At 41.4% G+C, this 12,926-nt stretch overlaps 1 protein-coding gene across 21 annotated transcripts in view; it reads left to right on the top strand.

Moving 5' to 3' along the window:
• GTDC1 (glycosyltransferase like domain containing 1) overlaps positions 1-12,926 on the top strand; it is a 166,875-nt gene that overhangs the window by 40,679 nt on the left and 113,270 nt on the right. For 9 of the 21 annotated variants that reach the window (XM_021399434.1, XM_021399436.1, XM_021399433.1 and 6 more), the window contains one exon: positions 12,068-12,278. The exons of 7 other annotated variants lie outside the window; for them this stretch is intronic. In XM_021399434.1, coding sequence (XP_021255109.1) covers positions 12,097-12,278 — 182 coding nt within the window. In that variant the 5' untranslated portion in view covers positions 12,068-12,096. Of the gene's footprint in view, positions 1-537; positions 689-1,673; positions 1,805-12,067; positions 12,279-12,926 lie in introns of those variants that run through there. 5 more of the 21 variants (XM_021399428.1, XM_021399427.1, XM_021399429.1 and 2 more) reach the window with 4 other exon arrangements.

Raw genomic sequence — 12,926 nt, 5'->3', positions numbered from 1 at the left:
ACTCATGACTTTACTATAAAAGCATTGCTGGAAAGTTATACAAGCCATAATTAAAAATACAAGTTTTCTCATCTGTAAAGTAGAGATAATGACACCTACCTACCTCACAGGAGTGTTATGAGGTTTAATTAATGTTTGTTAAGCTCCTCGGCCTTTTTGGATGAAAGCAGATAGATGAGTTGTTATCGATAACGAGAAAGCACCATGCAGAAGATGTAGTGGGATTGTGGGGAGGGAGGAGATGAAGCAGCTACGTTTTGTTGTTCAAATTATACATTAAAAAGCAATTGGGAATTTTTAGTTAGAAGTTGTATAATCACGAGGTTGGTTTGTTGAATCCAAGCATTTTCTTACAGTTGTCTGGTAACTGGAAAGTCTACGCAGGTGTAGTGGTGTTTTTTTCCTGCGACAGGTTAGGATCTTTTGACTTAGAGAAGTTGAGTAGTTGACCTGTAGCCCCTTTTCACCTTCATGATAAGGTGAATGCTTTATGGTCTGCCTACACTATCAAAACCAAACCAAGTGCTTTTCTTTCAGGAGAATTGAAGTGCTGTATTTACAAGTCATAGACTTTGCAATTGGAAGTCAACGGGCAACAGTAGCAGTAACAGATGTATGGAATTCTGTGCATGTATTCTACACAGTCCAATAACATGGTCAGAAGACAATTCTTCACAAAAGTGATGGGGTGAGCTATTGCTAAGTGACAAGAAAATCACTGGAGGGGATAAACCTCACTAAAATTTGGTTCTAAAGCTTTTTTCCTATTCAAAATCAGCGCAGCGTAGCTCAATAGTTAAAATAACCTTTCTAGTTACGGTCAAAAAGAAATGCTGTGTGTATTTGCCAACAAGTTTCTTAGAACTGTCTGCCTGTAGATGCAGATTTACAAAGGTAGTGGTGTGTCAGCAACATCCCAGGTGCCACTGCAGGCGGGCGTTACAGCTGTCAGCAGTGCCTAAGTGGCATTTATAAACAAGCAAAGCCATGTGAATTGGTGTGTGTTCAGTAGGTACCCATTACACACCTTCAGGATGCTGATGCTGAGCCCTCGGTTGAGTACCTCAGCTGGTTCGAATGTACAGTAAGCATCGAGTGGTGTACGCAGCTTGAAAAGAAAAACTGCTTTAAAGAAAAGGCTTTTTTTTTTTTTTTCCCCTAAGTCATTCCTGTAATGCCCAAGAAAATGCTTCCATGAGTGTGAAGAGCAGCTGCCTATAGTCTCTCGGAAAAATAATTTCTGGATCTCTCTTGTCCGCTGTTATTGAGAGCTGCCATAGGAAGGCAGAGAGCTGCGTATCTTCAGGGTAGCTTGAATCAGATTGCATAAATATTGCCCTCTCCAAGGATATTGGCATGCAAAACAGATCTTGTTCACTTTTTGGCGTTTGAATGCACCTTACAAATAGATTCTTAGCTGTTCTGCAATGTACAGGCATTTGGGTTTAGGGTTTCTTCAGTGAGTCTTAACTAATGCATGTAGATAGATGGAAATAACTTCTTTTCTCTTCCTAAAGCCTTTCTTTTGCAAGGTTTAATTTGTGTACCCTGTTTGCATTGCCTTACACAGATTATATTTCCTGAAGGCAGCTTACCTGTGCAAGCACAGCATCTACTCAACATCTACTATTTTTTTGTCCCCTTCCCCTCTTTCTTAATTATATTTTAATCAGATCACCAGTATTGAAATTGGGAGAGTGAAGCATCTTCCCTTGGATTTAAATGTGCAACTAAACGAGCTTCATAGATCACCTTCACGTGTGCACATCTAGTTGATTTTCCTGGGAGCTCGCATCCATGAGGTGTAAGTGGTATTCTCGTATTGGCTTGTAACGTTGTTTTGGGCATTTCATCATGTCAGTAATATTGGTGACTTACTAATAGCCAGCTAAACTTCTGTTGAATATTGCAGTAACGACCTTAAAATAGCTTCTTCAGCTCTGAGCCCTGTATTGAAGATATTTTTTCTCTGCATGGCAGTAGCTGTTGCCATCACAAACTGTGTTCAATTCCTGGTTCTTCACATTGTATCTGTTTGCAGGTAGAGCCGGCAAAGAGAAATCCAACTAAAACTGGCTTTCCCTCTGTCATTACAAGGCAGAGCATGTGCTGCAGCCAGATTGTAACCTGTGCAACAAATCCAAAGTTTTTAAGGCATGGAGTTTCGGATGGCCATGATTTTAACGGCACATTTCTAATCACAGCCATCTGCTAACCTTCAAGGGAAAATGTTACGTCTGGATGGCCAGGCTTCTTCATCCTTGGTGCACATCCTTGCCTTGCTGTTACCTGCAGCGGAACTAAAGGCAGCCGCTCCTGCTCGCTGTCTGCTAGGGCTTCCCCCAGACATTAATATTCATTCCTTTTGCAGTATCTGTTTTTAAAAATCAGTTCAGAACCTAAGCTTGTTTACAAAATAACCTTCCCAAACAGATTGTTTTGAGATGCTTGTATATCGCTTCGATTCATGAAAAGAAATATTTCCTGAAATGTTCCCCATTTCAATTGACAGATGATGACAGACATCCTTATTTAACTGATGGCAGTGTTTTTCAGCTTCTGTGATCCGTGTATCCATAGATACCTCCCGGTGGAGGAGATAGACCCCTTCCATTTCTCGTACTTGCGGTATATAATCAAGGGTAGGAATATGCACTTCCTCGTTGCCTTAAGCAAATCCTTGGGAGTATTTTGCAGGCTCCTAAGGCCCTTGGACAAGAAATGAAAGGAGCTGCCTGCAGTCATTAGGCTGGCGGCTGTTGTGCCAGCAAGGCGTTGGAAGACGCTTGCAGCGTGCTGTCAGAACGTGCCTTGGACGTGCTCCGAAGCCTGGGATGCTGCTGCAGCCCCTTCAGAGGGCTTGGGCTATTTACAGGAAACACGATGCTGCGCTGCTAAATAGAATTGACAACTCTAATTGCACAAGATTTATAAATTGATGCGGATAACGTATCCTTCTGTTTGTGAAGTTGGCAACGGGGAGAAAATATTCTTAAAATGGAAAAAGATGTTCAGGGCTGTATGAAGTCCTCTTTTGATGTTGTGTGACGTTTACTATGGAATCTGAGAGTTTTCAAGTGGTTTCTGAAAGAAATAGCATGGTGCTGACGGGACAGAAGTTAATGAGATGTGTTTCTGTTTTTGTAGACTCGTAGCATGAAGCATTGCTTCAGGTCCCTCCTGAGCAGACAAGAGTTGTGTGACTGAAAGCTTGAAAATTGTTTCATCTGTTGAATTCCAATAGTACTTAGTAGTTAAGAAGTATTTATGCAGGTAATTTTGCAGCTTTGATGCTACTTTATGGATTGTAAGAGCATCATATCCAGACCATTGTGGAAACTTAACTGTAGAAATTTAATATTGCTTCTTAAGAAACAAATGAAAATATGATGAACAACTGTTCTGTTCACTTGGTTAGGAGTTATGTAGCTTGTCCAATCCTTGCATTTATCATACTAAATTGCTTGTTTGCAGGTCTTTCCTTGAATAAATGGCAGATAGAATAGGCATGCTTTCTCGCGTCCAGTTTCCATCCTGGTAGAGTTTGATTTTGAAGTTGCCTTACTGGAACGTGTTGTGGAGTTTGCACATTAATCCTTCAGTAATACTTCTCTGTGTGGGACCCCTCCCATATTTCACAGCAGAGCTAGATCTGACAGTAGAACTCATCCCATCCTTTTTATTGACTCAAGGTGTGACTGAAGATGCAGAGCCTTTCATCACATATTCAAATGGATATTTTCTGACTGTAAAATAAATCTGGCTTGTGCCCACTCAAAAGTTGCTGCCAAACATCTCAGGCTACCAAGCCTAATGTTTAGATTAACTCTTAGAATTCCAGGTTTTGTACAAGAAGGATGTTTTTAAGGGCTAAATCCCAAACTGTCACGATACGAGAATGATTTATTGCTTAAGGTTTTACTACTTAAAAACTACGGTAGAAAATAAACAGGCTTTTTGATGTAGGATGATGCTGTTAGCTCACGCAGCAGTTACTGATGGCTTTTAACAAGCCTTTTGTCTTTTAATCAATTAGCCAGTATGAAGTATAGACCAAGTCTTTCAAATACAATCAGTTCAGGTATTTGCATGTAACTTTTTCAAGTATAAATGTGCTTAAACTGGTTACAGATGCAACGTACCTGTCTACATAGAAACTGATCTGAAGCCTGGAATGTGTGGAACACGTTTCTGATCGTTTTCCTAATAAAATGGAGGAATTTCAACATGCCAGCCTATTATTAACCAGACTGGTGCTTTTTCTGTAATAGGGACCTAGCAACTAATATGTCTCCTGTCAAGTTTAAAAATAGCACTACATCTCTCATTACCACACCTATTAGTCCCTTATCCACTCAGGGAAATTCTAAATCAAGTATCTCTCATCTATTTAAACCTAATGGAAGGCTTCAAGATCACAGATATTGACAAATTTGTTGTAATAAGTACACTACTGAAAAAGATGAGTCTTGGAAAGTGTCCTAAGCCTTCAAGAACCATAGATTCAGTCCAAATAGAATAAAACCAACATACCAGCAACCAACACCAGCAGTCTCTGTTAAACTGGGTTATCATTATTGCAGGCTTTTGAATTACATGGTGAATGGGAGTTTATCGTTAACTGTTACATTGAAATAACTAATTTTCTATCAGTTACAGTTGTTATACCTTGCACTTGCTGATTGTACTCTCTTATTGGATATAGCTGTTATTTTTTTCTTTTGAAAAACCTATTACTGACTGAAGAGCTACCCAAAATAGTGTTAGAACATTTTGTAACAATGATCAGTTGTTTAATACCTAGTACTCTGCAGCATCCTCGTGTCTGCTTCTTCTGTAGATGTATTGGGGCCATTGGAAGGAAGAAAAAGTGGAACAGACTCAGTGGAGAACTATCCTGTGTGATGGGAGGGATCCTCATCCTTCATGGCAGAGCCTGGACCCTGTTTCTCCATCACATCTCTTTGTCTTTGCCCATTCTTTTTTGGTCTAGGAATCAAGAAAGCTTTCTCCTAACTAAATGTCACAGCCAATGACCTTGTTCTGTGTAGTCTGTACACATAGAAGTAGTTTATAGACCGCATTCAGTTGCACATCCCCGCCGAGGTGGTGTGACTGTGTGTGGCTCTGAGTTAACCAGAAATGTGATGTGCAGATGTTTTTCTCCACTGGAAAAAAAAAAAAAAAACAATAATTTATTCAGTATAGATTAAGATCTTCAAAGGTTTTGATTGAGGATGGCTAGATGTATAGATGCAAAGTACTCGCGATAGTCTTAGGCTATGTCAAGAAAGAAAGTGGAAAGACAAGGTTGAGGATTAAATTTCTTTGCTTTTCCACATCTGAAAGGAAAAAAAAATCAATTTACAACATGAAATGATGAAGGCCATTAGTGTCTTTATATAGATAAAGTAATAAGGCAATGGAAATACAGAGTTTTTCAAATGCACATCCTGCATATGCATTAACAGCTTTTTCGCAAGGATTTGTAGTAGCATTGTTCACTTAGCGTGCACAGGTTAACATACAGATTTTACAGAATGCTACTTTCTAAATATGTAGAGTCCAGAAGGAGCCCTTACAGTCTCTTGTATCGGGGTGTCTCTGGATTAACAGCCATGGGACATCTTTAAAGTGCAGCTTCCAGCTCCTGCTGTTGTATTTCAGGGCTGGAAACACAGATGTACGAACTGAACCCTGCAGTCCTCACAGTGTGCTTTTTAGCTAAGATCATTACAATTCTTTTAAAGTTCTTATTGCTTGCAGTACTAACTGCGTCTTCTGAAGTGCTGCTGTGCTGCTTACCTGTATGCTCATAGGCAGGTGGGATGTGGAACACTGGTTTGTGAGAGAGAGATGCTGTGAGTTGGGAAGTACTGTATAATTTTAAATTTCTCGTGTGAGCTTTAAACATTGTCTGTAGGTCTTTTGTTTTTTCTTTTCATTTCTCCCTTTATTTTTATCTATTTATGCTCAGCAGGGCGCTTTAGGGACTGGGTATGAGCAGTTGCCCAGAAGTGGAAGGAGTCACCTCACAGCTCAGGGAGCTGAGAGATGCTTCACCTGGCTGCAGGCACAGAGGCATGCTGCAGGGGACTCACCTCCACGTAAGCCAGCTGTGGTCCAGCCAGATTTTGGCCAGTCTGGTCAATGGTTCAGAAAAGCAGTTTTCAACAGGGCAAGCAAGAAGTTTCTGTAATGTAACGTGATGGAAATAGAGTGTTTTTGTAAATGAAGATCTTAGAAGGTTTTCAGAAGGCTTTATCTATTCTGTGCAGCAAGAATAAAGGTTACAAAAGCAATTACATCTTCTTTAGGAAGCCTGCAAGTGCTGCAAGTTGTCAGTTCAGTTGTCAAACAAGCGGCCTTCGAGTTGTAACGGTGGGGAATGCTGCTTAGAAGCTGCAGTTGAAGTTATGCCGTGAATCTGAGTTTAATGTAGGCTTAAAGTTTTCCAATCACAGGGCGTAGTTCTGCTCTTCGGGGCTGCAGCCGGTGAGGCAGTCACGCTTGTGCCTGCTAACCTTCAAGCTCAGGTGTTGGGATGAGGAAGCTGAGGAGGACTCACGTTCAGAAGGGTTACTCTTCTTCTATGGCCTGTGCCGTAATCGTAGCCCCTGATAGAAAAAATAAATTGTGCACCACTGCTTTTCCACGATGGGATCTTTCTGTGTTCTGCTGAGAAGTAAAGGATATTTTAAACAAGAGACTGTCTTTGTGCTGTGAGGTGGAGCCTGCTGGGCACAGGACGAGCCCTGTGATTCTACGTGTGGGCTCTTTGCCAGCCTTCAGAGAGAAGGTGATGGGCAGCACCAAGACTGGCAGTTGGCCGGTTCCAACCGACAAGAATGCAGGACAGTGCTTACTGTGCAGCCTTACAGATGTTGCTGGTCAAATGCTCGAGTCAGGCTAAGCTTGTGGTGTTAAGATAGAAGAGTTTTCCTGCTCTGATTACCTGCAAGCTCAGAACTTAGTGGTGTTGTGCTCTTTTTTTTTTTTCCCTGCAGATGCAGACTGACTTTCTTAGAAGAGCATTAGAAAGTCAGTTTGCATTAGAAGGCAGTCAGACAGCAGTAACCATGCTGGAAAAAAACTGTCCTGTGATTGCACTTTGATCTAAAACATTAAAATATATATATATATTTAACTTAAAACCTCAGCTTAAAAGTTTGTCATTGGGACTGCTGATAGACTCTCATAAGTGTACTGTGAGTGATCTTTCAGGAGACATCCATATCGGTTTTGCATCAAAACGAAAGTGATTCACACGAGAAGATGATCTTTCGAGCGCTACAGTGAGACACACAAAGCTCTTACTTTGAAGGCGAGTTGAAAAATTGATAATTAATTGCATATTTTAAAGTGTATTACAAACAGCTGATTTTACAGGATGCGTTAAAATAGTCGGTAGAAGAATAACTAGCGGGCCTTTGACCAAGCACTTCAAGTAAGCGTGGTAAATACGGCTGATATTGAAAGGGATTTTGAGGCAGAGTTCACAGATGGGAACGCTTACCTGGCTGAGGCCACTGGGACTTGTGCCATTTTCTCCCATTCACTCTATTTTTATTTTTGGCTGGGAGCTGGTTGTCGGCGTAATGAACGCAGTCTTCGCAAACATGCGTGTAGATCATAAGGGAACTAAAGTAGAGGATTTTAGCCTTCAGTGAAATAAAATCAGACAGTGCCGTGCATCCTGGTTTCAATGTAGACATGGTGTAGGCGTGTGCAGCTCTTGGGTTGCGTGGATGGGCAAAGTGCAGCGTATGGGTGTCACCGGTGTGTTAATGCTGGTGCAGACGTCCACACAAAGGTGAACGATTTTGGTTTACCGCTTTCTCAAAAGGAGCAGAGAGCTTCTTGCCTTTTCCAGTTGATTTATATAAAAGATAGATTAAGTGGCATTCTCGCTTTGTGCAAATAAACAGTTTGGTAATGACTTACCCCCGGTACTTTTGAGTGATCTAAATACGAGTTGAAATTTGGTCAACCATTAAAATGCAATTGTGCTAAAGGTAGAACTCCGGAGTTTCTGTGAGTCATTACCGTGAGTAGGAGGGCAGTGCCGACTGCTTCGATGTAGGTTACTGTGTGTGTGTGCTCTGCATCAACGCTCCGCTGGGAGAAGGAAGGGGCAGAGGGGCAAGGGAGAGCCTGTAAATGCCCCTTGGGAAATCCCATGTTACTGGAATGCGGAGCATTGGCAGTTTTTTGCGTGTGCCAGGTATGGCAGCGTGCTTATCTGAAATCATCAAAGGCTGTAAGTGTGTGTATGTGCACGGGGCATACCTGACGGGTTCTGTCGCCAGCTGAGCGTGCTCTGGATGCAGTGGTGGAAGAAATGTCTCGTCTGTGTGGGACTGCGACCGTTGAAACAATCATTACTGAAACCATATACCTTATTTCCTGTAACTAATAGCAGCTCTCTACCTATGGAATATATTAACAGTTATTCCCTTGGTTTTGGATTGTTGCTCAACTATTTGGTTGGACAGATACTTAAACGCAATCTGTAATTTATGTTGTCTGAATACGTCAATGAGCGGAGCTCATTATGGCTTCCTGATGCGAGCTGTGCTGATGTTTGTGAAACCACACTTCTGTCTCTCAGACAGAGCAGAAGTATGTTCCTTAATAAATCATGGAAAATGACGAGCTTTCGCTACCTAGGCTGGTTAACAGAAATACTTTGGTTGGTGTTTACCTAGAGCTTCAAACAAAGCAATGGTTTCTGTGGCTGCTCGAACAGTTAATTCTTCCGTGCCGTGACAATAAATATTTGTCACTCTTTATAGGATCGATTTTTTTTTTTTTAAATCGAAAACCGTTGGGTCAAACAGCAGCAGCCCATTTAGAGACCTCCACCGCGTGACTTTTGGCATCCTTACCACCGAGTGGGATGTTCCTATTCCAGCCAGTTTTTCCCCAAATGCAGAGCTCCGGCCTGTGCACGTGGTGCTTGCTGAGAGGCATTTTTTGGCCACGGCATTGCCGCGCTCCTGGGGCCGGGGCTGAGCTGCTGGCTCGGAGCAGAGGAAACCCTGTAATGGGAAAGGGGAAGCAGATATGTTTTTCTAGTATTTGTTGTTTTCTTTGAAATGGGTAAAAGAATACCTGGAGTGATTTATATTTAATTGAGGATCGCATTCCATCAGATACGGTGAACGTTCTCAGGCCATTTATCATCTGTGTCTTTTCGAGACCTCTGAGGAGTATATAGGAGATATTTACCTTAACTTGGCTAGGTCAAGGGAAATAAAGCAAAAATAATGGATGTTATTTTTGTATGTGAACAAAACTGGAAGTCGTGTGGATGAAATATGAGGCAAGTGGCTGTGTCCCACCTCCTCTGTGACTTTTTAAATACCGGGAATTATTAGTTATGGATAATATGATTTCCTTTGCATTGTCGGTGTGTGTTTTTAAAGCGTGCAATTTAGTGGCTTTTTTATTGTTCCAGATTAGTCAACTCCTGAAGTAAACACGGTGTATATTGTGTTGCCATGACTGTTCCGTAGTTTCATATTTAAGTAGCATCTTAAAAAAAAAAAACCCAACAAACAAGGCCATATACTGCACTTTGTGTAACATTGTTACTAAGTGTATATTACTGGTAATACACGTAGGTTGTATGACACTAGAATCCTGCAAGTGCTGGTGAGGATTTTAGTGAGCCATACCTATGTTTTCAGGTGAGGAAGGGGTTTGTAAGAAAGCCCTCAAGCTTTGGATCTGAGAAATTTGTCATCGCTGGTTTTCACTTGTGCATGCTGCTGGTGTGGGACCACTCTGCCTTGTGTAGCCAGAGCTACCTCCATGCACCCTACACTGCATCCAGGTTTGAACTGAATTTCTCAGTGCAAACAGCCAAAAGGAATTTGTTGTAGGGCGAACTCCTGTGTAACGTTTGCAAAATGCGTTGTAATTACCTTTTCTTAAAGGTAGAAGGGTGAGTGCAGGGTAACCTAAACGTTAGGATCTGTAAGAAGGAAGGAAACCTGAGAGCTGAACACGTCTTTTCCTGTCCCAGGGAGGATCGAACAGTGAAAACTGCTGCGAAATAGAATCGAGAGCACGTTGTTGATTCAGCTAAACCTAGTGATAAAAGCTGGTTTCAGAACTAGTCTGGGGGAGTGGAACTTGATCAGATATTTTATGAACAAATTATTACTGATACCACTGATTGGCAAATCCACCACAACTCATTCTCACTCAGTGACATTCTCAGACTTCTCTGTGCCCCCTTTTTGAATTTGCAAAACGCTTCCCTCTAATCCTTTGAGTTAAAGTTTCAGCGACGTTTGATGATGAGCATAGCATGATTAATTACCAATCGTTCTGTAGGTGAATAGCGCATATTCCAACACAGCTTGTGTTTTTATCGCAGTTATTACCCTGCAGGTTCCAAAAGGGCTTTGGAGTAGGGATTATGATTTCAGTTACATCATTGTGAATTCAGAAAACGCCAGTGATTTCAAAAGTGTGATTCTGAAATTAGGTCAGTGGAAAAGAGATCAGAATCTGCCTTGCTACCTGCAAAGTAGCAAACTCCAGAAGAGAGAGAATTCGCTGCTTCCAGAAGGCAGTTTTTTTTTTTTTTTTTCTTTTGAAAGAAACATGTTTGTTGAAAAAATAATTTACTTGAAACAGAGTGGGAAAGTGAGTAATAGAACATATTATAACCTGAATCCAGGCTGGATTGTGACAGGAAAGAGCACAGAATGAATGCTTTCCTTCTTACTAATTGGTCTGTAATGACCCAGGAGTTTGACATCTCTGTTGCAGAGTGATGGGCCAATGACTCAAAACTATCTAGAGGTTTCTTATATCTTGTCCTCTAATTACATTTCTTCAGTATTTGGATTTCTGTTGCTGGCTAGTTGATCTTTTGACGGCTGCAGTACACTTTGCATTTTTTTTCCATTTGTTTTCTAAAATCTGATAACAGGATACCTGTAGATTTTTTAACCTGAACTTGATTTTAACTAGATTTTAAGGTTGAGATTATGACTGAGGATTTCAGGAGTGCTCTGCTGAATTCTCACTTCCTGCTCTCAGAGACTTGGACATTTCCAACCTGACACCACCAGAAATGAGTGGGCACACAATGGACGTGGGGTGCTGCAACAGGCAGCATCAACCATGGAGCCCAAGCACCGAGTCAGCATGGAAGGAACACCAGGGTCCTTCCTGGTGAGTAGGAATTGATTAGACAGGTGTCATTGGTGGTGAGCTATCTTCAGGTCTTGGCTTGCGACCTTTTTATTTGGTGGTGTTGGTCAAAGCATCTGCAAAGCAGCTTTTTGGTACCCTCAGTCTGTGACTCATGAAACCTGAGCAACAGTCATCTTTCCCTTCACTTTGGGCAACGCGTTTTGCTTCCTGTTTCTCAGCAGCCCTGTGGCTGCATGTGACAGCTTCCTTAAGCCTGCAGAGCTGATCTCTTCCAGCACTGAAGAACAACATCGTGGTGTGCATCTCCTCTGGGCTTAGGGTGCAATGCTCCGAGGATGGAAGTCCTGAGGTGCTCAGAATGCCGGTCTTCAGGTTGCTCTCAGACATTCCTCCGAGCCCAGATAGCCAAAGCCGTTGCTTATAGTGGCAGAAATATAATGGAGTCTTTCTTCAGTTTTGTCTACTTCCAATGAGAGAAATAAAGCTATATAAAAACAAATCAAGGCATTTTATGAGCGTACTCCTAACCTGTTGAGGAATGATGCATTTACAAGTGCGTAAAGTGAAGCTACCTTTAAATGCTTGATTGAAAACAAAGCAAAAACTATAGTGTTAGTAAGTCCTGCATGGTTTAGTTCCTTTAAAATTTGAAATTACACATTGTAAGAGTTGAAACTAATGGGTGTGATGCTTTTGTCGTTGTAATTAAGTAGTGTTTTCTGAAGTAAATCTGTTAACTGAATATGAAGGGATTCATTTTGGGTGAAGAACGAAGATGCTGTGAGACCTTGTAAGAGTTTTTTGATTTTTCCAGCATCCTTTAATTAAACAACCAACCAACCCAAATGCTGGGTATTTCTAAAGTAAATTATTTCCCTATTGTCCTTTTCAGATTCCAGACAGAGCTGAAGCAGTGGGAAAATGAGTGTTCTTCTCATTGAAGCTTTTTATGGCGGTTCCCACAAACAGCTGATGGATCTTCTTCAAGAAGAGCTGAAAGAAGAATGTGTCCTCTGTACGCTCCCTGCCAAGAAGTGGCATTGGAAAGCACGGACTGCTGCTCTTTATTTCATGCAAACGGTGCCAGCAAGTGCTAATTACAGGTAACCCAGGAGCTGGATAAGATCAGATTACAGCGAGGCCTTCAACAAAGCCTCTTGAGCTGAACTTTCAGTTCTGTGTATGTAAGTGTGTTTTCGTAGGCAAATAGAGGCTAGCAGTGGGCATTAAGAAGTTTGTCACCTTGCACTGACTTCTTTGGGTATAAATAGGAGAAATTACTGCGGTGCTTTAGAATTTCTTAAAATACTTGTGTTGCTGGTCCCTGAAAGTCTCTAATAATTCACATATGTGTAGATACCTACTTGTTTACAGATGTATATGTACATTTTATTTTAAATTTATCAAGTGAATTCAGAAGTAAGGAAAGATTGAAACTTTTTCACAGATTAGGTTGAAAGATTGCACAGATGTGACCGCTGCAAGCCTTCTCACATACCCTCCCCGTTACCTGTTAGCAAGTCTGATTTATCACTGTACTACTCAGGCTGACCTACAGGATTAAGGGTTCAGTTTTATCTTAATGATTGTCTGGTTCTGTGTTGTGCCAGCACCTATGGATGTCATTTATGTAAGTAGCAAAGTTCTGTCTGCTAGAACCTGGACTGGTAAAAGCAAACTATTTAGGTCAACAGATAGCTATCACATAGTGAGAATCAGTCACTCCAGAACCAAGCTATCTTTAGAAGCAG

This window comes from Numida meleagris, chromosome 5 (genome assembly GCF_002078875.1).
Source record: "Numida meleagris isolate 19003 breed g44 Domestic line chromosome 5, NumMel1.0, whole genome shotgun sequence".
Classification (NCBI taxonomy): Eukaryota; Metazoa; Chordata; class Aves; order Galliformes; family Numididae; genus Numida; species Numida meleagris.
Note: the sequence above shows the minus strand (reverse complement) of the source record. Positions and strands in the feature narration are given on the sequence as shown.